The 24,608-nt window shown below is 39.3% G+C and overlaps 1 protein-coding gene and 1 pseudogene across 2 annotated transcripts in view; both read right to left on the bottom strand.

Moving 5' to 3' along the window:
- Positions 1 to 1,970: 1,970 nt before the first annotated feature.
- LOC306663497 (olfactory receptor 14C36-like) lies at positions 1,971 to 2,903 on the bottom strand (the record flags this gene model as incomplete). Its single annotated transcript, XM_079143814.1, has 1 exon — positions 1,971 to 2,903. The coding sequence occupies one exon, from the start codon at positions 2,901 to 2,903 to the stop codon at positions 1,971 to 1,973; it is 933 nt and encodes a 310-aa protein (XP_078999940.1).
- A 6,049-nt stretch (positions 2,904 to 8,952) lies between these two features.
- The window catches only part of LOC306663223 (transportin-1-like), a 120,485-nt pseudogene continuing 104,829 nt past the window's right edge, over positions 8,953 to 24,608 (bottom strand). The window contains exon 2 of the transcript in view: positions 8,953 to 10,434. The product of the transcript in view is annotated as a transportin-1-like (transcript). The remainder of the gene's footprint in view (positions 10,435 to 24,608) is intronic.

Below are 24,608 nucleotides of genomic sequence, written 5' to 3'. Positions count from 1 at the left end.
GGATACAGTAAGCTGTAGCTATAGAGGAAATGCATGTAAAATCAGATTCTCTGAAGGTCCTTCTGCTCTCACAGGGCTCATTGGAACAGTGAGAACATAGCTTGTGGATGGAGCTTGCATTCTGGGGTGGATCCTGTTAAGAAAGTCAAGGCTTCCTGCATGAGCCAGCACTAGGGGTGCTCATTGGTTCCCCTTAAAAATATTCCCTTGTCCACAAACTTTAAGAAATTCCTCTAATAATTAACCACAGATATTTGGGCTTTTGTATTTTCCTATGTAATAAATACATTTGTTTTTCTCCTCTATTTTCCCATTAGTGTACTGGTGAACAAAATTGTTTTTCAGAATTTTGAATTTAATACATTGATGTTATATTGCATAAAGAATTTTTCTCTTCTTGTTAGGTAAGTACTCCTAGGGAACTTGACATTGAGCATATGTTAGTTATAATTAATGATTAGCACAGCATGTGCCAGTGAGAACACTAAAATATTTGGAGAGAAATAACTTGTGTGTGATGATCTGTTGCCACAAACAGGGCACAGGGCACACACCTGAAGCTGAGGAGCAAGGACAGCAGGCTGGAAGCCAGCCTCACAACTTAGGGAGGTCCTAAGCAACTAGGCAAGACCCATTTTTTTGTGTGTGTGATAAAATATTGGGTGCATTGGAAATAAATCACTGGATCACTGTTGAAACATGCCATGGGACTTTATTGGTGGCTGGGTTGGAAGGGCAGCAAGCCAGTCACCTCTGCATCCTTTGACACTTTGCAGAAGGTAGGGTACATTTTTATAGGCAAAAATTGAAGTTACCAGTAAGTTAAAACAACAGTAATGTAGGGAGTGGGTAAGAAAGACCCAGCTCATGGTACAGTACAGTGCCCAAGAAAAATGGGAACTAAAATGAGAACATCTTTCAAATGCATTTCTTAATAATACATTGTTTCAGAGTAATGAAAACCTCTTTGAGCTGTTATTTGTTGCTAAACAATATGTGCTTAGGTTGAGGTAAATTACGTAGGCGGGGTTTTCTCATTCAAGAAGCATTTTGTATATGAAATGGAGTCTCGGGTAAAGTGAAGTTTGTGTGGTCAAGGCGCATATAATGCAGCTTATAATAAAAACAGTAAAAGGGCTGGGGATTCACCCTCGAGTTCAATCCTGCTAAAAACAACAAAAACAACAAAAGGACTGCCACCAGTACATATAGATGATTACTATGTAAACTCCAGTAAACTGAGAGAAACGGTGGTGTTGATGTGGGTCAGACACTGAGGCCAGACAATTTTGCAGTCCATCTTGTCATCATTATCAGGCATGACTCAGTAGCTTGATCACTAGAGAAGCAAGATATGTGGGAGGAAAAACCACAGGAAGCTGACCTATAGTCAGCCCAGAAGTGTGGTCCCCCACACTGGGTCACTCCTGGACAATAAAAGACTGGCCGCTGTCACAGGTGGGGAAACTCAGGTAGCTCTTAACCAGGGGATGGATTTGAATGTCAGGACATGAGGGTTTTAACTTTTGTTCTCTCTTTCCTTCATGGACAAGGAGATTCTTCCTTTGTCATGTTCCAAATACAGAGTAATATTACTGTTATTTTTCTACATTTTTTTTTTTGGATAAAAATTCTTTAGGATTTTTTTTGTAAAGTTTTCCTCTCTGACAATATTTGATATAGGAACTGTGAAATATTCAATGGAACATTAATATATATAACCACAAATGATTTCAGAAAATATAATGGATTAGATTTATACATTAAAATGCATTGATAAATGTACACCTTTTATGAAAGATTCATGGGAATAATATGATAAATCATATAATTATTTAATAAAATAACTGAGTTTCCAATAAAGAGACATTGTGATATGCAGTGTAACTTGTAAAGACCACATGAGAAGAGCACTTTATCTCATCTAACTCCATGCAGTGAAATTAGGATGATGCTGAAATTTATCTTTATCATCTCCCTGAGAACAACTGTCTTCCTATTACTCTCCTCACAGCTTCCTTTACCTGTTTATTCCTGAGACTGTAGATGAGAGGATTCAAGAAGGGAGGAACCATGGTGTAACAGGCAGAGAGAAGCATATCCTGGAGTGTGTCAGAGGATGCTGAAGGCCTCAGGTACACACCTGTGCCAGAACTGAGGAAGATGGACACCACGAGGATGTGAGGGGTGCAGGTGGAGAAGGCTTTGCTTGGGGCTCTGGTGGGAGATTTCAGCACAGTAGAAAATATGCGTATATAAGATGTAACAATAAAAATAAAGCAACCACCACACACAAACACCACAGAAACAAGAAGAAGCACCATGTTGCTAGTGGTGTCAGAGCAGGAGAGCCTCAGCAGAGAGGGGAGATCACAGAAGAACTGATGGACCTTATTTGACTGACAGAAGGACAGCCGGAAGGTGTTTCCAGTGTGCACACCTGTATACACCAGGCCACTGAACAGGGAAGCCAGGGTCATGCCGACACAAAACTGAGGGTTCATGATGATGGGGTACTGGAGGGGCTGGCAGATGGCCACATAGCGGTCCCAGGCCATGATGGTGAGAAACAGCATCTCCACACATGCACAAAAAATGACTAAGAAGATCTGTGTTGCACAACCAGCCACTGATATGGCCCTGTTTCCAGTGATGGAGTTGACACAGGCACTGGGGACAGTGGTGGAAATGTAGCACATGTCCAAGATGGACAGGTTCCTGAGGAAGAAGTACATGGGCTTGTGCAGGTTCTGGTCAGAAGTGGTGACAGTGATGATGAGCAGATTCCCTAACATGGTACCCAGGTATGTCAGTAGGAATACCGTGAAAGAGAGGACTCTCATATTCCAGCCATCAGGAGAGCCCAGGAGCAGAAATTCCGTTACCATGGTGGAATTGGTCATGTACTGGGAATTCTGGTTGTGTGGAATGATAAAGTCATAAGAAAGAGGAAACAAATCATGATTAATGCAATTAGAGAACAAATTCATGTCCACAGTGTTTCTTGAAGTTTTAGTTGCTTTCCCTGCAGAAGAAAAATCACTCCTGGTTTTCTGATTATTTATTCATTTCTGAGCAGAGTGCACCTCCCAGGGCAGGCTTGGAGCTCTGCAGCCCAGGGTCTGGGTGTGACCTGCAGGATTGTCCTCAGCTCCTCCATCATGCCTTCCTTGACCTCTTGAGAATCCCATTCAGAGCACTTGCAGGGGCTGCTCACCTCCTCTCCTCCATGGCCACTTTTCTCAGGGTTCTTTAATGATTTGTGATTTAGTTAACTTCTGTCTCTTCCATGAATAAAATTTCACCATTATTTTGTCATTTTCTCCAGACTTACATAATTCTAATTATGATTAACAATGCAAATGTAATTAATTTTTTAATATTTTTATGTAGGAATCTATCTTTTGTTGGAGTATTTATCACCATGATCATGAAAAATTTTATTCATGAGGAAACAGTCTGTAAAAATCAACATTTCCCTTCCCAGGGCTGTAGGTGCAGTGTTAAGGAAACAGAGCTGACCTGACTGCACCTGGACTGTGCTTCAGGAACCCACCTTTCCTGTGGGTCCCCCAGGACCTGGGTGGTGCCACCTCAGGTCACACGCCCTCAGCCCTCCTGTTCCAGCTCCCACTGGGGCTCTCTTTTCATCTCCAATAAATGAATTATATGTCAGAATTCAGCCCAGCTGACCTCCTCCTAAACTGTTACTTTTCACCTTAATATTTTTACTTTGTGTTCAGCTCCATGAAGTGGAAGTTTCTTTTGTTCTTACAATAGTTTGTATCCCCATTGTTGACACATTCCATTATATTTCTTTCTTCTCAATGGCATATAAATGTACAAAAAGAAACTGACTGCATATCATAAAAGGGATTTTTAGTTCATAGGTACAACACTTCTAAAGCAGCTCAGACCAGCTCAATCCCTGGTCACTAACATCATCTTCAGCTCAGTCATCTGCAAACCTGGGTCTGCCTCAGCACCTTGCCAGAATAACCACACTAACCTTAGAAAACTGACCTTGCTGAGCCTGCCGAGGGTCCTCTGGGATATGTGTGTGTCTCCCAGGGTTACCTGGCGGGCATGAAGAGGTAATGGTAGGTTGTTCTTAACTTGAAACTGAAGGTGAAGTTGAAGGGGTCCTACTCAGTCTACCTGCAATCATTTTCTTCCCCATCCATCATTACAACTCCAAACAAACCTGAAGCTGACACATGAGTGACGTCCTTGTTCGCAGCATCCCTGGAGTTTGCTGACAGAGGCCTATTCTATGGTGGTATACCAATTTAATTTTCCCTATTCCTATGAATTGTTTTTTTTTTTTTTAATTTTAGTCAGAATTTGTCTTTAAGAGAGGCTCAAATGACTCTTTTCCTCTGGAAACTGCTTTACAACTCAATTATTTCCCACTTTTCCACAGTGTTAGATTTGGAGATGTCACACTAACTTTCAATAAATCAGTATTTTTTCATCACTGAAATCACTGGTGCAAATTCCTGCAATTGGGACCTTGTATCATTCACCATTTTATCCTTTCAGGAATAAGTGCAGGACGTCCTTCACAGTGGTTCATGAACTAATGCATGGTGGCTTTGTTGACTGACCACTCACCTGGACTGGCATTCTTTACTGATTGACAGATGAAGGGCTCCCCAGCAGATCTTCCCCTTCCAAACTGCTGTGGAACACAGTGCAGGCTGGGGTGAGGTCATGCAAACCCAGGGGGCTGTGCACTTGCCAGGTAAGATCTCTTTACAGCAGTAATCACTTAAAATACATTACTGATGACACAAGTATGGCCACAGCTGTTAGAGATGATGAGTTTTTGGAAAGAAGAAAAATATTGATTTTTTAAATAATTTGATTACCATGACAGAGATAATAAAATATGTAAGAAAGAGCATGTGACAAATTCAGAAGGTGATAGGTGATCAGTCAAATGCATATAAAAATCTTGCAGGTTTTCAACCTTCTATACTGACCTCCAGGCACTCCAGGTGTCCTTGCTGACCACCCCTAGAACTTTGTGTCAAATATTAGATGGATGATTAAATATGTTTGGAATTTGGAAACTGGAAACTGTCATAAAACTACAAAGACATATTCTTTGTTTCTATTTTTTTTCAACAAAATCATGTACTGCTTTTGTTTTTCAAATGGAAAATTCTGCCATCAGTAGTTTGAATCATATGAGCTTAATTAATGTCCTTCATTGCTTAAGTGTTTAAACTATAACTTCAAAAATTCTTCTCTAGATTTGACTTATTTTTTATGGATTACTTTCATAGGAAACTTCAGATTATGGATATAATACAAGAAATATATTAATCACCACCTCATTTCAAGGGTCCTCAGAATATTCTTGCAGATCGACAAGCTATGATTCCCTTGTTAACCTAGATTTTTATAAATAAGAAATAAGCTTTAGTTTCTGTAGTTTAACCTCTAATTTTTGGAGTGCTCAGAATTACATTGTCCTTCAAGGTGTCAAAAAGCTTATCGCATTTTCCTCTTAAAAAGCAAATTTAGAAACATAATAACACACAGCTCAGGTAGCATGAAGGTCAGCAAAAGAAGTAGGAGAAGTTAACACATGTTCAATGCCAGAAGTATGGGGAGGGAGTGGCCCAAGTGCTGTCCTTTGTAAGAGGGAACAGTTGGGGGTTTTCATTTTCATCCATCTCTTGATAGTACTTAATAAGGAAGAGTATGTGAAACAGGTTACATTTAATAATGCACAGGATTGCTTGGGTTATCAGATACAAGAATTAATTATTTTCTGAATTACTTTTTTCCTATTAGCATTTATGCTTTAGAGTTGTTCATCAGCCATTAAGGAATGCTGAGGGGCACTTTGTCACATCCTGACATGCATAATGTGCTTCCAAATCTGTGTACCTTCATTTTTATTTTTACCAGTGGACACACTCTACTCACATCTGATATACATTTAATATGAAATGTGAAAAATTATTGAAAAGGAGAACGTAATTGTGATCAGGATAAATAGGTGAGGTTGATGAATTCAAAATGCTTCTGTGAAAATTATATTCAATGTTAGATGTTTTATTCCCAAAGCTGCTGAAAAATAACACATATTATTTACTAAATGGATTCTTTTCTAACTCCCTGTCATCTGGCAGCTCTTTGGCATTTTGTGCTTCTTGCCTTAAAAGGAATGTATTCCTTTTCTACCTCTTGAATCTGTGTAGTTAATTCTGTGCATTTTCTAGGTGTATGGTAACTAAAAGTAATTTGAAAAGAATAATTTTAAACCCCTAAGAGGCAGCATGAAGAATGATCACATGCCTTAGTTGCACATTCTGTGCAGCCATCGAGGACACTCTAGGTACATTACTATTGAAGCACCAGAAATCATCGCAAATACTACTGTACAAGTCTTCTCTGTGCCTGTTTATCTTTGCAGAATAAATTATTTCTTTTCTTAACTAGCTGACTTTCTGGATGAGAATGCAGTTTGTTGAGCAGAATAAAAATGAGGATTCAGATGCATTTGGATGCTAACTGCCAAGTACTTACTCCCGAATGTTGCCTGTTCTCTACACTTTTGCTGAATGGAGTTTCTCCTTGGCTTCTCCCATCAACTGTGTCTGCAGGCAGGGTGGACCTTATCCAGCCAGCACAGTGCCATGTGGGTGCGGGCAGCTCAGTCACCTCTGCTTTATGTGAACCTGGTGCCTTGCCAGTGGAAGCAGGACCCCCAGGAGCCAAAAGCTCAGCCTGCAGAGACAGCAGGAGGCCTGAGCACAGCACCAGGCAGTAGCACCTCTAGATCCCAGGAGAGGACTGGGCTGTGTGCCAGCGTGGACAGTGGATGATAGGAACTGCTCTGCTGGGCATCACCCCAAGTCATTCCTGAGAAAGGAGTAACACTGGGGAGACAGTGATGGTCTGACTGGGTGTGTTTTCATCTCCAGTCCTTCACCTCAGCGTGAGTTAGGGGAGTTTATGGGGGTCAGTTAACCTTAGGGTGGTGAGCAACTCTGACTCACTCACCAACCTGTTAGTGTAAACATCTAACTCTGTCATCACTTCAGCAACAAAATCTCTAATCATTGGGATGAAATCCACATGACATATGGTTAACCTCTGTAAGAGTTTATGGTAATCAATTAAGTGTAATTTACTACATTTTCAAAATTGTACAACTTCCAACTGCATCTTTTTCCCAAATATTTCTATTTCTTGAAATGGACCATTTAATCTGTTACACACATTATCCCTCCTTATCTTTTTCACAGTCACTGGAAACCACTAAGTACAATAACCATGATAAAGTTTTTTGTTTTAACTTAACAAGGATTTATTCACAGGAATACATGTAAGTAGAGAAAAATAACTGAAAAGCTAAACAAATGAAAAGAACAGGAACCAAACCAACATTCACTCTATAGCTTTTACCTTGCCGTCTGTGTACATGTATCTAGGGCACAAAGGGCCACCATCTTGCACGATTACAGTGTAGAAAGCCTGCATTACATTTGTAAAATTAACCATTTCTTTTGGATCAAATTTTGAACACAAAAAGGAAAGCTTGAAGGCAGTATGTTGAGTGGGAATACACATTGAAGACAGCAATAATTTTTCATCTTGTACAGTTGTCTTCATGTGCCAACCACTCTCATGCAGCCCTTTACAGATTTTTTACCATGTCATTTAAATTTTGGAAAGTTTGAAGCAATCACTGGTAGCATACAGCCATGTAGAAAGACAGCACACTGACAGCATGGAGGCAAAGATGTTGCACAGGTTCAGCATCAGCTTTCCACACTGTGCAGAATACACACATTACAATACCAATTTTATTCCTAACAGAGACTACAAAGATATTTCAAGACCTAGCTGAAAATTGCATTGCTTTTACATATCTATTTATTTTTTATATCTATTTTCTTAATAAAAATAAAATCAGCAAATCTTCAAAAGAAAATTTAAAAGCGGTGCTACACCAAATTGACAATTGCAAAGCAAACTGGTGCCATATAGGTCGACAAACACCAGTTTCACTGTATGTGATGCAGGATTCTAGCTTCTCACTGATTTACCTTCAATTGCTATGAGCCAGAATGCATGCCTGAACCTTAAACTGTACTTTAATAAGGTGCGTTGGTCTCGAAGTTAAATCTAATGAAGTACAGTCATTAAATAATATGCAATACATTAATGTTTCAATGTAAATTCAAAGTGTCAACTTCAGTTTTGATATATCCAACCCCATTTATTCCCTCTCCCTTTCCACCCTACAAAGGTACAAGGCTTGACTCATTTGGATTCACAGGGTGCTTCATTGTTTGAATTTGTTTTGTTTATTTCCAATATTTTTGGGAGGGTCTTACATCGTAATTTCCAAGATCCTTCTTGTACAGTGGGAGGATCAGCTGATTTTTAACTCTATTAGTTTTGTTTGCATAGCTCTTTATCAGCATGCAAAACAAGGCATTATAATATGGAAACATTTATATGAAAATATTTACTTTTAAAAAATAAAGCCTTTTTGGTGTTTGTAACCCATTCTTAGGTTTCTTTTATTGTGCATTACAGAATTTTTTCTCTTTCTTATCCCTATGTATCATCTTGTGGTTCTTGTTTTGGTACAATTCCCCATAATATTCCAGAATGTACTGTTTTGTGAGTACACTGAATAGACGTCTTTGCTTCTTCACATCCAGTGCAGAGTTGTAGTTGAAGTTGTAATTTCCAACCACAAAGGCTCCAGATGTTAAAAAACATTTCCCAACATTGACTTAATATAATAACTGTACACTTACCACCCACCCCTCCCAGTAGGGTTGGGATCACAGTGTATTCCCTCCTGATATACCCTTCCCTCTGTAAAGGGTAACAATTTCCCTGGGTGCAGAGGCTCCCTTGTAGTCTCTAAGATTAAAGGACCCCTAATTTTTGGGTCTGCAGCTTAAGTGTGCTAGATTAAACACCATAAAAAGCTACAGACACTCTTTAAGGGAAGAGGAAACTGGTCAGAGAAATGCCTCCAATTTTCATCCTCAATTTCCTTTTTAAATCCATGAAGGATCTTACAGAACAGGTGGCCGAGATCATCTTTGTGATTGATCCATGAGGCAACAGCATCACAAAAATATAAATAATCTTGGATTACACCCCTAGGATTCACACTGATCATGGTAAGTGTCCCATGGAATGCTGAGTCCTTTTCTTCATTGTCTCTTATGTTTCTCAGAGAAATACACTGGCACCTTATAAACTGCTGTAGAATGGGGGCCACCTCTCGGGACAAATGCAACAAGATGAGCATTGTTATTGCTGTATTCTCTAACAACATCTCTCATGTGTTGGTCTGTTAATGATCTCCTCAAGCTGGTTCAACAACACAGGAATGTAAGGCTGCATATCTATACCCCTGTGAATGAAGATTTCTCCAGGTGCCCAGGTGCCTTTTTGTAGAATGAAATGAACTCTGGATTTAGATTGGCTCCCAATATTGGCATGAAATTGACTATGCAAGTTTTAACATGCTGAAAGTAAGCTTTGGTCAGGTCACCTAATAGGGCGAGGATATTCTGTTGAATTTTTGACATTTTCACCTGCATGCATTGATACATTAGTGTTAGGATGTTACTTCGGGCTACCAGCTGTTCAATGTTGCCTCCAAGTCCTTCAGCTGGGTCACTGAGTAAATCAGTAGCCACTCTCATAAAATCTTTCTCTGGAGTCTCATATTGTTCTGGTTGAGCATCACTCAGAAGGGCTTGTGCAAGTGTCTTGTGCAGTTGGTTCACTCAATGCTGATACACAGGCTCACAGTACGGAAGGAAGTTGAACTGCAGGGCCATGGGAACTGAAGATAGTCACTCAAAGGAAAGAGATCTTTATCTTCATCCTTTAACATGCTCCATTTCTGGATCAGTGGAGGCATTATCATCTGAATATGTTCTGGTTGGTTTGAATAATATTCTGCAGAATCTGTTAACGTTCCAATGGCATCATAAACAATGAGCAGGCTTTATGTTGGTATTTACTGAATGCAAAGACCAGGGTGTCAAGCATATAAGCAGGGTAAGGAACAGGTTCTATACAAGCCTCCTCTTCAAGGGTATCAAAGACACTGCTGGCAACTTCTCAGACTCTCTGTTCCCATCCAGGTTATGCTTTAGCAACTCTGCCATTAATGGCTCCAGGTATGTGTCTGGTGGCTGGCTGACTACCCAGTGTGCACAATGGCTAAGTGTCCAGCATGTACCGAATGTACAAGGACCTTTTCATCATAGAGGAACTGAATAGGGAGATTGGGAGGGATAAATTCAGGCAGTTATGGAATCATGCATTGCATGCAACCTTCAGCAATTTCTACTAAAACCAAAATGCCTGACATTTTAGCAACCCATACATGATGAAAAAGCAGTTCTTTCAAGAGAGACAAGATATGTGGCACTAGTTCATTTCAATGCACATTTGCAAGAACATCTAATGCAGCAGCAGAACTTTTTCTTGGATCTCAGTCAGAAATTGTATCATCATCGTCGTCATCCTCTTCATCAACTTCCTCTTCAATTCCCTCTTCATCATGCTGCTGAGCCACAGTTCTTGATCAGTGAAAATGTAGCTCTGTACCCTGTTCACCATCAGGAATCACTTCAGGTTCTTCAACATCACCCTTGAGCAGCACCATATCTGTAGCTGAGTAGTTCATGTCTTTCACTAACACAGGAATCAATTTAGGAAGATGCATCATGAGCATCTTTGCATATTGAATGTTCTGTCAAAGTATTTCAAAGTTCACAGGTTTCTAAAGCTGCATTTTCATCTTGGTCTTGAGTCCTCTGTAGCGTGCTCTCACCTGCATTACATATGTGAGGAAGCAGGCAATCCATTCAAACTTCAAGCAGCATCACAAGAGCCTGGCTCACATTTCTTGTACCACTGGTTCCTCATCATCCGAGTTTGAGTCCTACTAGAGATGAACTGATTGACACATGCTAGATCATGAGACCTTATTTTGGGGCTACTGTATTTGAAGAAATGTAAACGTGGGAATCATGACACTGAGAGTGTGATGTAAAACATCATTATCCAAAATGTCAGCACAAACTTCACCTATCTTCTGAAGGGCACAAAATGCTCCCTCACAGGTGTCGTGATCTTCAAATCAGTAGGTTACAAAGTTTTGGTAAGTGGTCAGACCTGTTCTGCAGTTCTCCCTTGGACATGATGGTAGTCAATATGCCTCCAGGGCCTTTGATGAAGGAGAGGAGTCACCAATATTATTTAAACATTTACTTCTAATAAAATGTCACACCACTTGAGAGGTTCTGAAAATATGCTTTCATGTTATTCTTCCAAATGAGGCCTCTCAATGATCTTGTGGGTTCATGTTCAGATTTTAATTTTGTAAGAACAACAATCAGGTAATTGTTAAAATCTGAATATTGATTGGGTTGTTCCAGTTCCTAGAACAAACAGTAGTTAAGGAAACTTCCTTGTGTAATTGAATTCCATATTAAGTAATTTGCTGCTTATTGATAATAAAAATAGGAGGCTTAAGTTTTCTTTAAAGGATTAAATTCATTGGGCTTAACAGTACATGGGCAAAAAGGTCATTGTTGCATGACCCTCTGGAGGGTGGCATCTAGGAACTGTGACTCCTTCAGCAGCAGCAGGATTTGCTGATGACCTTGCTCCTCAGGTTGATACTCATATTCCATCGTGCTTTGCTGCCCTGGGTGTCCCAGAGGAATTCCCTGTGGGCAATGTCCTGTGGAACCACTCTCAGTAGCTCTGCTGCCAGTCTGCAGCTGCTGCTGGGGCCCTGAGCCCAAGAACATGACCACACCGTGTCTGTATTCATATGTCCTGACAATGTTTTATGACTAGAATCATTCAATATGTGCTCCTTTTTATGACTTGGCTCAGCCTGATATTTTAAAAATTAGTCCACATTGTAGTATTTATCACTTTTTTTCATTCCTTTAAGGGATGAATGAGATGCCATTATATGTGTCCACCAGCATTTTAAAAATCCGCAAGTCTGCTGATGGATGTTTTGCCCTTGGCTTCATTAACACAATGTGGGATTTGTTGGTGATTGCCTGTTCATGATCCATTGCATAATGTGAAAGATTCTATATGAACATGGTCTATAATTGTGTTGATGTGCTCTTGGATTTCTTTGCTAGAGTTTGTTGACTATGTTTCCTATGTTCTCATCAGGGATATGTTCTGCAGTCTTCTTTCCTTATTCTCCATATTATCTTAAGCCAGTCATGCCCCACATTGTGCCTGTTATAAAGAAAAATAATTATCTGTTGATCCAACCAAAGAGAAAAAGAACCAAGAATCTATCTTGACAGTTATCAATAAAGATGACCACCTTGATCTTTAGGTCACAAATTCTGTTAGATTGGAGGACTCAGGGGCAGCTGCAGCAGGGAACTGATGTGTCACTGCATGGACCCAGAGGATTCACAGCTAGTAAAACTGCACAGTGTAAATGACTTCACAAATTTGAGACACTGTTAGTTACTATGTCTAAAACTTAATTTGACTTAAAGTCTCATGGCCAATGAAAGAATGAAAATATCCAGGAACAGTGTCAGTAATTGAGTTGGTCCTTGTTGGATAGATTGAGGGAGATCCTACATTCCTGAAAATTCCAAGTAACAAATATAATTTTAGCCTATTATACTTGCATGTGTACAGAGCAAACTGCCTGGGTCCCAGAGTCTAGCATAATGAAGGAACACTGATCATGTTGAACCGCAGAGGGAAGCATGCTGAAGGAGGTCATAGAGTGACCTGTGAGCATCCTACCCCTGTCTCACTCATGAACTTCAATAGAGGCTGGGCCAAGGTGAGTAGCCTCCATATATGATGAATGTTCCACCTGATTCATGGTGAGGAGGCCACAGTGCTGGTCCTCAGAACTATGTAGCTTCTAAAACCTAGACCACTCTCAGGTGGACTGTAAACCTGTCTAGTCTTCACAAGTATGTGTTTTTTTCTTTTAATTGCCATTTCTAGTATAATTTTCCCCAATATCTGGGGGAAAAGTTCAAGAATATAAAAAAGCACTGTGAAAAAAAATCAAGTCTGCTGTCTAGAGAGAAGGTTAATGGAGAAAGGGTTGCATGGGTGCATGGGGGGGAACTTTCTCTTCATGTCCATCAACAGCGTCTCACAAGTTGGGGAGCCAAGCAAGAAGCATTTTTCTATTTTCTTATGTTTATAAAAAGGAATGATTAAAGAATTAAGAAAGAAGTTAAGAATAATGGAGAACAGAAATTGTATTCTAGGAGCCCTGGAGGGGTCCAGGGATCACAGTGCTGACTGCACTGCAGGCCTTGGAAGGAGAGGATCCCTATCTCCGCAGTGGAATCCTGATTAATCCTGGCCTTGGTGTGTAATTGGACTATTGGGATTGCGGTTCATTCCAATCTCTCAGCACCCCAGAGAACTCAGCAACATTATCCAGGACCCAGCCAGCAGCAGACTTCTGATCCACACAATACTCATCAAAGCTCTTGCATAGCACACTGGCCAGGGTGGTGCATGTGAGGTGGGACCCAGCCTCCTAGGCAGATGGCCTCTGTGGAGGTGGGAACCCTGTGCTCAGGGCTGGAGCAAATCCAATTGTCCAGTGGGATACTTCCAAGGAGGGATGCACTGAGCCTTTGAGCTACAGCAAGCACAGTGTGAAAACAGAGTTTTCTAGAGCACAAACTTGAGCGATATCCATCTCAGCAGCCATCAGAAGGCTGTTTGCTTTGAGCACATTCTTGAGCATGCTCAAAGTCACATCCACCATGTACTGCAGTCCTGCTCAGTGGTAGATGAACAACGTTACTGAGTCAAGAAAGGCTCCCTGGGTTCCCTGCTAAGAGTTTCCATTTGAATTTAAATATTAGCTTTCTCTCCCATTCATAGGAATACAGAGACAAAACACCTTTTCCTCAGAATGATTTTTAGTAACTTTATTTTTGACTTGGCAAAATGTATAAAGCTATTTTCATAGGTCAGCATGTTTGCTCACATATTATAAAAGTTTTAAATATGTTACTGTTTTCTCTTTTTCTACAATTGAATCTATTTTCATTTTATGAAGGATAACTACAAATGGTAGTTTAACTCACCAAATTATTATATTGAAATTTTACATAACTAGATTTTAATAGATGTTAGAGTAGGCAGTGTAATTTGTAAAGCCTAGATGAAGAGTTTTATTTAATTAGGAACCTGAATGAGTGAAATTAGATTAATAGTGAAACCCACCTTTGTCATTTCCCTGAGAACTGTCTTTCTATTACTCTCCTCATAGCTTCCTTTACTTGATTGTCCTGAGACTGTAGATGAGAGGATTCAAGAAGAGAGGAACCATGGTGTAACAGGCAGAGAAAAGCATGTCCTGGAGTGTGTCAGAGGTTGCTGAAGGTCTCAGGTACACACCTGTGCCAGAACTGAGGAAGACAGACACCACGAGGATGTAAAGGGTACAGGTGGAGAAGGCCTCACCTGAGTCTTTGGTGGAAAATTTAAGCATAGAAAATATGCCAATGTATGATTTGAGCCTTATACAAAAGAAGCCACCACCAACTACGATAATACAGACAAGAAATAGGACCATGTTGCTGGTGGTGTCAGAGCAGGAGAGCCTCATCACAGAGGGGAGATCACAGAATTGATGGACCAAATTTAACTGACAGAAGATAGCCAGAATGTGTTCCCAGTGTGCACACCTGTATACACCAGCCACTGAGCAGGGAAGCCAGGGTCATGTGGACACAAAACTGAGGGTTCATGATGATGGGGTACTGGAGGGGCTGGCAGATGGCCACAAAGTGGTTCCAGGCCATGGTGAAGAGAAACAGCATCTCCACACATGCAAAATAAATGACCAAGAAGATCTGGGTTGCACAGTCAGCCACTGAAATGGCCCAGTTGCCAGTGAGAGCGTTGGCACAGGCATTGGGGACAGTGGTGGAAATGAAGCACATGTCCAAGATGGACAGGTTCCCGAGGAAGAAGTACATGGGCGTGTGCAAGTTCTGGTCAGCAGAGGTGACAGTGACCATAAGCAGGTTCCCTAAGAAGGTACCCAGGTAGGTCAATGGGAATTCTATGAAATATAGGACACTCAGTTACCATGTATTAGCAGAGGCCAGGAGGAGAGTTTGAGTCATCAACGTGGAATTGGCCATGTACTGGAAAATCTGCTTGTGTGGAAAGATAAAGACATAAAAGAGAGGAAGCACAGCATGATTTAATATAATTACTTCACATATTTATGTCCACAGTGTTTTGCTATATTTTTCAGTTTCTTTCCCTGCAGGGGAAAGATAACACTTTGTTTTCTGAGATATTTAATAATCTCTAAAATGAGTGCACCTCCCAGGGCAGGTGTGGACGACTGCAGCCCAGGGTCTGGGTGTGACCTGCTGGGTTGTCCTCAGCTGCTCCATCATGCCTCCCATGACCTCCTGAGACTCCCATGCAGAGCACTTGCAGGGACTGCTCATCTCCTCTCCTGCAAGTCCATCTGTGAGACAGTGTGTTCAATGCTCTATAATTTATTTACCTTCCTTCTCTTCCATAATTACAATTCAAAATATTTTATCATTGCATCCGCTCTTAATATTATAAAATATGATTAATAATTCAAATTGTAATAAATTTTTCATATTTTTATATAGGAATGTTTAAATAATTTTGGAGTAGTTTTCAACACAATCATGAAAACATTTACTCATGAGGAAACTGTCTTGAGAAATGATACTCCAATTTTGTATGATTTATTAAATACCTAAGTGAATTCTACTCTCATGTGTAAAAAATTAGAAAAATACAAAATTAAAAAAAAAATAGAATACAAACTTTCCCATCCCAAGTCTAGTTCTGTGGTGATCTGAGGTGACCCAACTGCCCCTGGACCCTCCTGCAGTTCCCCATTCTCCCTGGTACTCCCTAGGACATTGGTGGTGCTGCCTCATGGCCACAGACCCTCAGCCAGGGGCCAGTTGCAGCTCCCATGGGGGCTCTAACTTCCTCTCCCAATGATGAGTGTAAAGTGTTTAAAGCCTCCAGGTTTCAGCCCAGACCACCTCTCCTAAACTTCTGCTCATTACCTTAATATATTTTTACTCTGTGATCAGCTGCATGAAGTAGAAGATTCCCTTTTCTATACAATCATTTGTCCTTTTCTTGTTGACACTTTCCATCATATTCTTTTCTTTTCAGTGCCATAATTATACAAAAATATACTGATTGTGTACACTGGAAGGCAAGTCGTGCTCATTTTTACAGTTCTTCTGCAGCAGCTCAGACCAGTTCAGTCCTGAACCACCTACATTGCCATTTGTTCTGCCCTCTAGAAACTTGGATCCTCAGTAAACAGTGGAGCCAGGGGGAGATCAAGGTGGCAGACTAGAGGGACGCTGCTTTCCTTGTCGCTCCCTAACGCTGAGTATATTTCAAACAGAGTATATCTGTTTCTCAGTGAGGCAGCTTTTGCTGCTTATTCATCCCCTGGTGTTTATCCATTTGTCTGCTGTGATTACCTGCAGGCTGCTAGCATATAGATGCCTTTTTTGAGAACAGATTGCTCACTGTCAGGCATCTATCATCTGTCATTTGCCTGTCTCTTGCCTGTCCATTGCCTGCCTTACTCCTATCCATCACACAATGCTCCAGGTTCACCTCCTGATCATCTGACAACAGTCAGCAAACTGATCGCCAACTGCCAGTGGAGCACCAGCTGCCTGCTGCTGTCTGGAAGTTCAGTTACAGTACCTGCAGGTTTGATTACATGTGGCTGCCGCCATTTTGAGACAACAGCCAGGCCCCATAGGACCCCTGGCCAGACTGACTGAGCCCTGTCTCCAGGATCCCTCAGCCCGACCCATCATTCCCTGCCTCTGGGGCCCTCACATCAACTGACTGCTCCCTGCCGCCAGGACCCCCAGACCAACTGACTGTGCCCTATCACCAGGACCCCAGACCGAATGATTGCACTCGGCCTCCAGGAACCCAAAACCACACCAAACACACCGGAGCTCCAGGACCCCTGCCGGACCAACTGCATCCCATCTCCAGGACCTCCATCTGACCACTCCACCCCTATACTGCAGCTCCCCATTTGCCAACACATTTCAAAGCCAGAGCAGCCATCTTGGATAATCCTGGAAGCTGTAGCTCTGATCTTTGGGTGGGGCAAATCCCATCCTGCGACGCCTGCTGGAGGCTTGAAGTTCATTGTCAGGTACCTCTCATGCATCAGGCTACTGAACACTGGGGGGTTTCATTGCTATATGACTGTTATACTGTAGATTTTCTTTTTTTCTCCTTTCAAAAATATTTTAAGTTTTTATTTCTTTACTTTTCTTGCGTTCTTTTCCTTTTGTTTACCTGTTCTCTCACAGTCTCTTTCTCCCTTTTTTGCATGCTAACATCCGATTTCTTTTGATTACACTCAAACCCTTTCTATTTTCTAGAATATCTGTATATTATTTTCTTATCCCATTAACAGCCACATTCTACATCCCTCTGCATCCTCTTTGTCCTCCATTAGAAACTGAAGACCTTATTGCAAACTTGTTTGTTTTACAAAGATAATATTTGAACTCATTTTGTTTATTATGACAATTTTGATATTGTCCCCATAGGGGCCATTTGGTATAGGATTGCATAGTGTCTGAGTTTGGGCACTGCTAATATTGATCTCCCCTTAAAGAAAGGGTTTTGGAAACCCATAGGGCCACTATAAGCCTATAGGGGAAATCTGCAATACTCCAGATCTGCACTGCTAGAGGGGAAAATACATGAACAACATGAGAAAACAAGGGAAGAAAATGATCCAAACAAATCTAGATTCTACAGTAATAGACTCCAATGACAGTATGTTAGAAGAAATGTCAGAAAAGGACTTCAGATTATACATGATTAAGATGATTCGCGATGCAAAGGATGAGATAAGAGAGCAAATGCAGACAATGAATGATAATACCAATAAGCTGAAAGGAGGCAAAAGATCATTTCAACAAAGAGATAGAGATTCTCAAAACAAACAAACAAACAAACAAACAGAAATCCTTGAAAAGAGGAAACAATAAACCAAATAAAAAACTCAATGGAAAGCATCACCAAAAGACTAGACCACTTGGAAGACAGAATCTCAGACAATTAAGACAAAATATTTAATCTTGAAAAAAAAGATGCCCAAACAGAGAAGATGGTAAGAAATCATGAACAGAATCTCCAAGAACTATGGGACATCATGAAAAGACCAAGTTTAAGAATTATTGGGATTGAGGAGGGCACAGAGATACAAACCAAAGGAATGAACAACCTTTAATGAAATAATATCAGAAAATTTCCCAAACCTGAAGAATGAATGGAAAATCAAATATAAGAGTCTTACAGAACACCAAATGCACAAAATCACAACAGATCCACACCAAGGCACATTATAATGAAAATGCCTAACATTCAAAATAAAGATAGGATTTTCAAGACCATGAGATAAAAGCACCAGATTACATATAAGGAGAGACCAATATGGATAGCAACCGATATCTCAACCCAGAATCTAAAAGCTAGAAGGGCCTGGAACAACATAATTCAAGCTCTGAGAGAACATGTTGGTCAACCAAGAATCCTATACCCAGAAAAACTAACCTTCAGATTTGAAGATGAAATAAAATCCTTCCATGAAAAAAAAAGTTAAAAGAATTTACAAATATAAAATCTGTGCTACAGAATATTCCCAACAAAATATTCCATCAGGAGTAATGAAAATCAACAATGTAGTTCAACAAATGGAGGAACAACCTTAAAAAAAACCACTCAAATGAGAAACTAAGCCAACTTCAAAACCAAAAATAAGTGAAATGGCTCAGAATACAAATCATATCTCAAGTCTCCCTGAATGTTAATGGCCTAAACTCATCAATCAAAAGACATCGACTGGCAGAATGGATTAAAAAGAACAATATGCTACCTGCAAGAGACTCATCTCATAGAAAAAGACATCCACACACTAAAGGTGAAAGGATGGGATAAAACCTACCATGCACATGGACTCAGTAAAAAAGCAGGGGTTTCCATCCTTATATCAGATAAAGTGGACTTCAAGCCAAACTTAGTCAGAAGAGATAAAGAAGGATATTTCATACTGCTTAGGGGAACCATAAACCAGGAAGACATAATGATAGTAAATATTTATGTCACAAACAATGGTGCATCCCTGTACATCAAACAAATCCTTCTCAATTTCAGGAATCACATAGACTACAACATAATAATTATGGGTGACTTTAACACACTTATGCCACAAAGCAGTCCATCAGAAATGCAAAAAAATAGAGATACTGCCTTGAGTTTTATCATATCATAATGGACTGAAAGTAGAAATAAATTCCAAAATAAAAAAGAGAAATTACTCCAATACCTGGAAACTAAATAATATGCTTTTGAATGAAACATGTATAACAAAAAACATGAGGGATGAGATAAAAAAATTCTTAGAGGACAATAAGAATGACGATACAACATATTAAAATCTCTGGGACACTATGAAAATCATTCTAAGAGGAAAATTCATTGTGTGGAGTGCAACCAGAAAAGAATGAAAGGTCAAAAACTAAATGACCTACTATTACAGCTCAAAGCCCTAGAAAAAGAAGAACAGAATAACAGCAAAAGTAGTAGAAGACAGGAAATAATTAAAATCAGAGCTGAAATCAATGAAATTGAAACAAACAAAACAATTCAAAAAATTGACCAAAAAAAAAGTTGGTTCTTTGAGAAAGGAAACAAAATAGACAAACCCTAAGCCACACTAACAAAGAGAAGGAGAGAGAAAACTCAAATTACTAAAATGCATGATGTAAAAGGAAATATCATGATAGACAACACTGAGATAGATAACATAATGAGAAGCTACTTTGAAAATCTGTATTCATAAAAAACTGAAAGTACCAGAGATATTGAAAAATTTCTAGAGACATATGCTCCTCCCAAACTGAAGCAGGAGGACATGCACAATTTAAACACATCAATATCAAGCAATGAAATAGGAGAAGCCATTAAAAACCTACCATCCAAGAAAAGCCCAGGACCAGATGGATTCTCAGCCGAGTTCTACAAGACCTTCAAAGAAGAACTCATTCCAATACTTCTCAAAGTATTCCAGATAATACAAAAGGAGAGTATCCTACTGAACACTTTCTATGTAGCTAATATCACCCTCACACCCAAACCAGGAAAAGACACATCAAGGAAAGAAAATTTTAGACCAATATCCTTGATAAATATAGATGCAAAGATCCTTAACAAAATATTGGGAAACTGTATCTAAAAACATATTAAGAAAATTGTGCATCACGATCAAGTGGGGTTCATCCCTGGAATGCAAGAATGGTTCAACATTAATAAATCAATAAACGTAATCCATCATGTCAATAGAATTAAGGATAAGAATCATATGGTTATTTCAATTGACACAGAAAAAGCATTTGACGAAATACAACACCCCTTCATGCTCAAAACATTAGAAAAAATAGGGGTAGTAGGAATATACCTGACATTGTAAAGGCTATTTATGCTAAGCCCATGGCCAACATCATTCTCAATGGAGAAAAACTGAAACCATTCCCTTTAAAAACAAGGAACAAGACAGGGATGTCCTCTTTCACGACTTCTATTCAACATTGTCCTCAAAACTCTAGCCTGAGCAATTGGGCAGACCAAAGAAATTAAAGGGTTACGAATAGGAAAAGAGGAACTTAAGCTGTGCCTATTTGCAGATGACATGATTCTATATTTAGAGGATCCAAAAACCTCCTCCAGAAAACTTCTAGACCTCATCAATGCATTAAGCAAAATAGCAGTCCATAAAATCAGCAGGCATAAATCTAAAGCATTTTTATACGCAAGCAACAAAACAGCTGAAAAGAAAATGAGGAAAAACAACCCCATTTGCAATAGCCTAAAAAAAAAAAAATTGGGGAGTCAATCTAACCAAAGAGGTAAAAGATTTCTACCATGAAAAGCAGAAAACATTGAAGAAAGAAATTGAGGAACACTGTAGAAAATGAACAGATCTCCCTGTTCTTGGATAGGCAGAATTAATATTGTCAAAATGGCCCTACTACCAAAAGTGCTATACAGTTCAATGCAATTTCAATTAAACTCCCAATGATGTACCTCACAGAAATAGAGTAAGCAATCATGAAATTCATCTGGAGGAATGAGAAACCCAGAATAGTTGAAGAAATCCTTAGCAGGAAGAATGAAACAGGGGGTATCACAATACTAGAACTTCAACCATACTACACAGTAATAGTAAAAAAAAAAAAAAAAAAAAAAAAAAAAACACAGGGTATGGGCACCAAAATAGAAAGGTAGATCAATAGTACAGAATAGAGGACATGAGCACAAACCCAAATAAATACAATTTTCTAATACTAGACAAAGGTGCCAAAAATATGCAATGGAGAAAAGATAGCCTCTTCAACAAATGGTGCTGGGAAAACTGGAAGTCCATGTGCAACAGAATGAAACTAAACCCCTATCTCTCACCCTGCACAAAAATCAACCCACAATGGATCAAGGACCTTGAAATCAGACCAGAGACTCTGCATCTTACAGAAGAAAATGTAGGTTCAAATCTTCAACTTGTTGACTTAGGATCAGACTTTCTTAACAGGACTCCCATAGCACAAGAAATAAAAGCAAGAATCAATAACTGGGATAGATGCAAACTAAATAGCTTTCTCTCAGCAAAGGAAACTATTAGCAATGTGAAGAGAGAGCCTACAGAGTGGGAGAATATCTTTGCCACTCATACTTCAGATAGAGCACTAATTTCCAGAATCTATAAAGAACTCAAAAAACTCTACACCAAGAATACAAATAACCCAATCAACAAATGGGCTAAGGAAATGAACAGACACTTCACAGAAGAAGATGTACAAGCAATCAACAAACATATGAAAAAATTTTCACCATCTCTAGTAATAAGAGAAATGCAAATCAAAACTACACTAAGATTCCATCTCACCCCAATTAGAATGGTGATTATCAAGAATACAAGCAACAACAAGTGTTGGCAAGGATGTGGGGAAAAAGGTACACTCATAGATTGCTGGTGGGACTGCAAATTAGTGCAGCCACTCTGGAAAGCATTGTGGAGATTCCTTAGAAAACTTGGAATGGACCTACCATTTGACCCAGCTATCCCACTCCTTGGCCTATACCCAAAGGACTTAAAATCAGCATACTACAGAGATACAGCTACGTCAATGTTCATTTCTGCTCAATTCACAATAGCCAGACTGTGGAACCAACCTAGATGCCCTTCAATTGATGAGTGGATAAAGAAACTGTGGTATATATATATACAATGGAATATTACTCAGCTATAAAGAATAATAAAATTATGGCCTTTGAAGGCAAATGGATGTAATTGGAGAATATCATGCTAAGTGAGTTACGCCAATCTCAAAAATCCAAAAGACGAATGATCTCAGTGATAAGTGGATGATGACACATAATGGGTGGTGGGAGGGGGCAAGAATGGAGGAAGGAGTGACTCTACAGAGGGAAAAGAGGGGTGGGAGGGGTTGGGAGAAGGAAAAAATAATGGCATGAATCAAATATCATTACCATATGTAAATGTATGAACATGCAAATGGTATGCTGTTACTCCATGTACAAACAGTAACAACATGTATCCCATTTGTTTACAATAAAATAAATTTAAAAAATTAAAAAATAAATATAACTATGAAAGATTTAGGCAATATCTTGATTATGTTTAATCATTAAGAGACGCATTGATAAACGTACATATTTTATAAAGGATCCACGGAAATGATATTGTAAATTACAAAAATTACTTAACAAAATAACTCCTATTGTAGTAATGTGATGTTATGGCAAGTAGTATAACTTATAAAACCAGATATGAAGAGCATTTGATTAAATCTTGAATTCCAATCAGTGAAATTAGTATTATGCTGAAACCCATTTTATCATTTTTTAAAATTTATTTTATTGTAAACAAATGAGATAAATGGTGTTTCTGTTTGAACATGAAGTAACAGCATACCATTTGCGTTATCATACATTTATATAGGGTAATGATGTTTGATTCATTCTGTTAATTTTTCCTCCTCCCTACCCCTCCCACCACTCCTTTTCCTCTATATAGTCCTTCCTTCCTCCATTCGTGCCCCCCACCCTGCATTATGTGTCATTATCCGATTATCAGCAAGATCATTTGTCCTTTGGTTATTAGAGATTGGCTTGTATCTCTTAGCATGATATTCTCCAATTTCATCCATTTGCCTGCAAATGCCATAATTTTATTATTGTTTATACCTGAGTAATATTCCATTGTATATATATACTACAGCTTCGTTAACCATTCATCAACTGAAGGACATCTAGGTTGGTTTCACAGCCTGGCTATTGTGAATTGACAGCTATGAACATTGATGTGGCTGTATCTCTCTAGTATGCTGATTTTAAGTCCTTTGGGTATAGGCCAAGGAGTGGGATAGCTGGGTCAAATGGTGGTTCCATTTCATGTTTTCTAAGGAATCTCCACTCTGCTTTCCAGTGTGGCTGCACTAATTTGCAGCCCCACCAGCAATATATGAGTGTACCTTTTCCCCACATCCTCTCCAACACCTATTGTTGCTTGTATTCTTGATAATCACCATTCTAATTGGGGTGAGATGGAATCTTAGTGTAGTTTTGATTTGCATTTCTCTTATTACTAAAGATGTTGAACATTTTTTCATATGTTTGTTGATTGCTTGTAGATCCTCTTCTGTGAAGTGTCTGGTCATTTCCTTAGCCCACTTGTTGATTGGATTATTTGTATTCTTGGTGTAGAGTTTTATGAGTTCTTTACAAATTCTGGAAATTAGCGCTCTATCTGAAGTATGATTGGCAAAGATTTTGTCCCATTGTGTAGGTTGTCTCTTCACATTGTTGATAGTTTCCTTAGCTGAGAGAAAGCTTTTTCGTTTGAATATATCCCAGTTATTGATTCTTGCTTTTATTTCTTGTGCTATGGGAGTCCTGTTAAGAAAGTCTGATCCTAAGTCAACAAGTTGAAGATGTGAACCTACATTTTCTTCTGTAAGATGCAGAGTCTCTGGTCTGATTTCAAGGTCCTTGATCCATTGTGAGTTGAGTTTTGTGCAGGGTGAGAGATAGGGGTTTAATTTCATTCTGTTGAATATGGATTTCCAGTTTTCCCAGCACCATTGTTGAAGAGGCTATGTTTTCTCCATTGCTTATTTTTGGTACCTTTGTGTAGTTTGAGAAGATTGTGTTTATTTGAGTTTGTGTCCGTGTCCTCTATTCTGTACCATTGATCTATCTGTCTTTTTTGGTACCAATAACCTGCCATTTTTGTTAATATTGCTTTGTAGTGTAGTTGAAGTTCTGATATTGCGATACCCCCTGTTTCACTCTTCCTGCTAACGATTTCTTTAGCTATTCTGGGTTTCCTATTCTTCCAGATGAAATTCATGATTGCTTGCTCTATTTCTGTCAGGTGAATCATTGGGATTTTAATCAGAATTGCATTGAATCTGTATAGC

This window comes from Sciurus vulgaris (genome assembly GCF_902686455.1).
Source record: "Sciurus vulgaris genome assembly, chromosome: 6".
NCBI lineage: Eukaryota > Metazoa > Chordata > Mammalia > Rodentia > Sciuridae > Sciurus > Sciurus vulgaris.
Note: the sequence above shows the minus strand (reverse complement) of the source record. Positions and strands in the feature narration are given on the sequence as shown.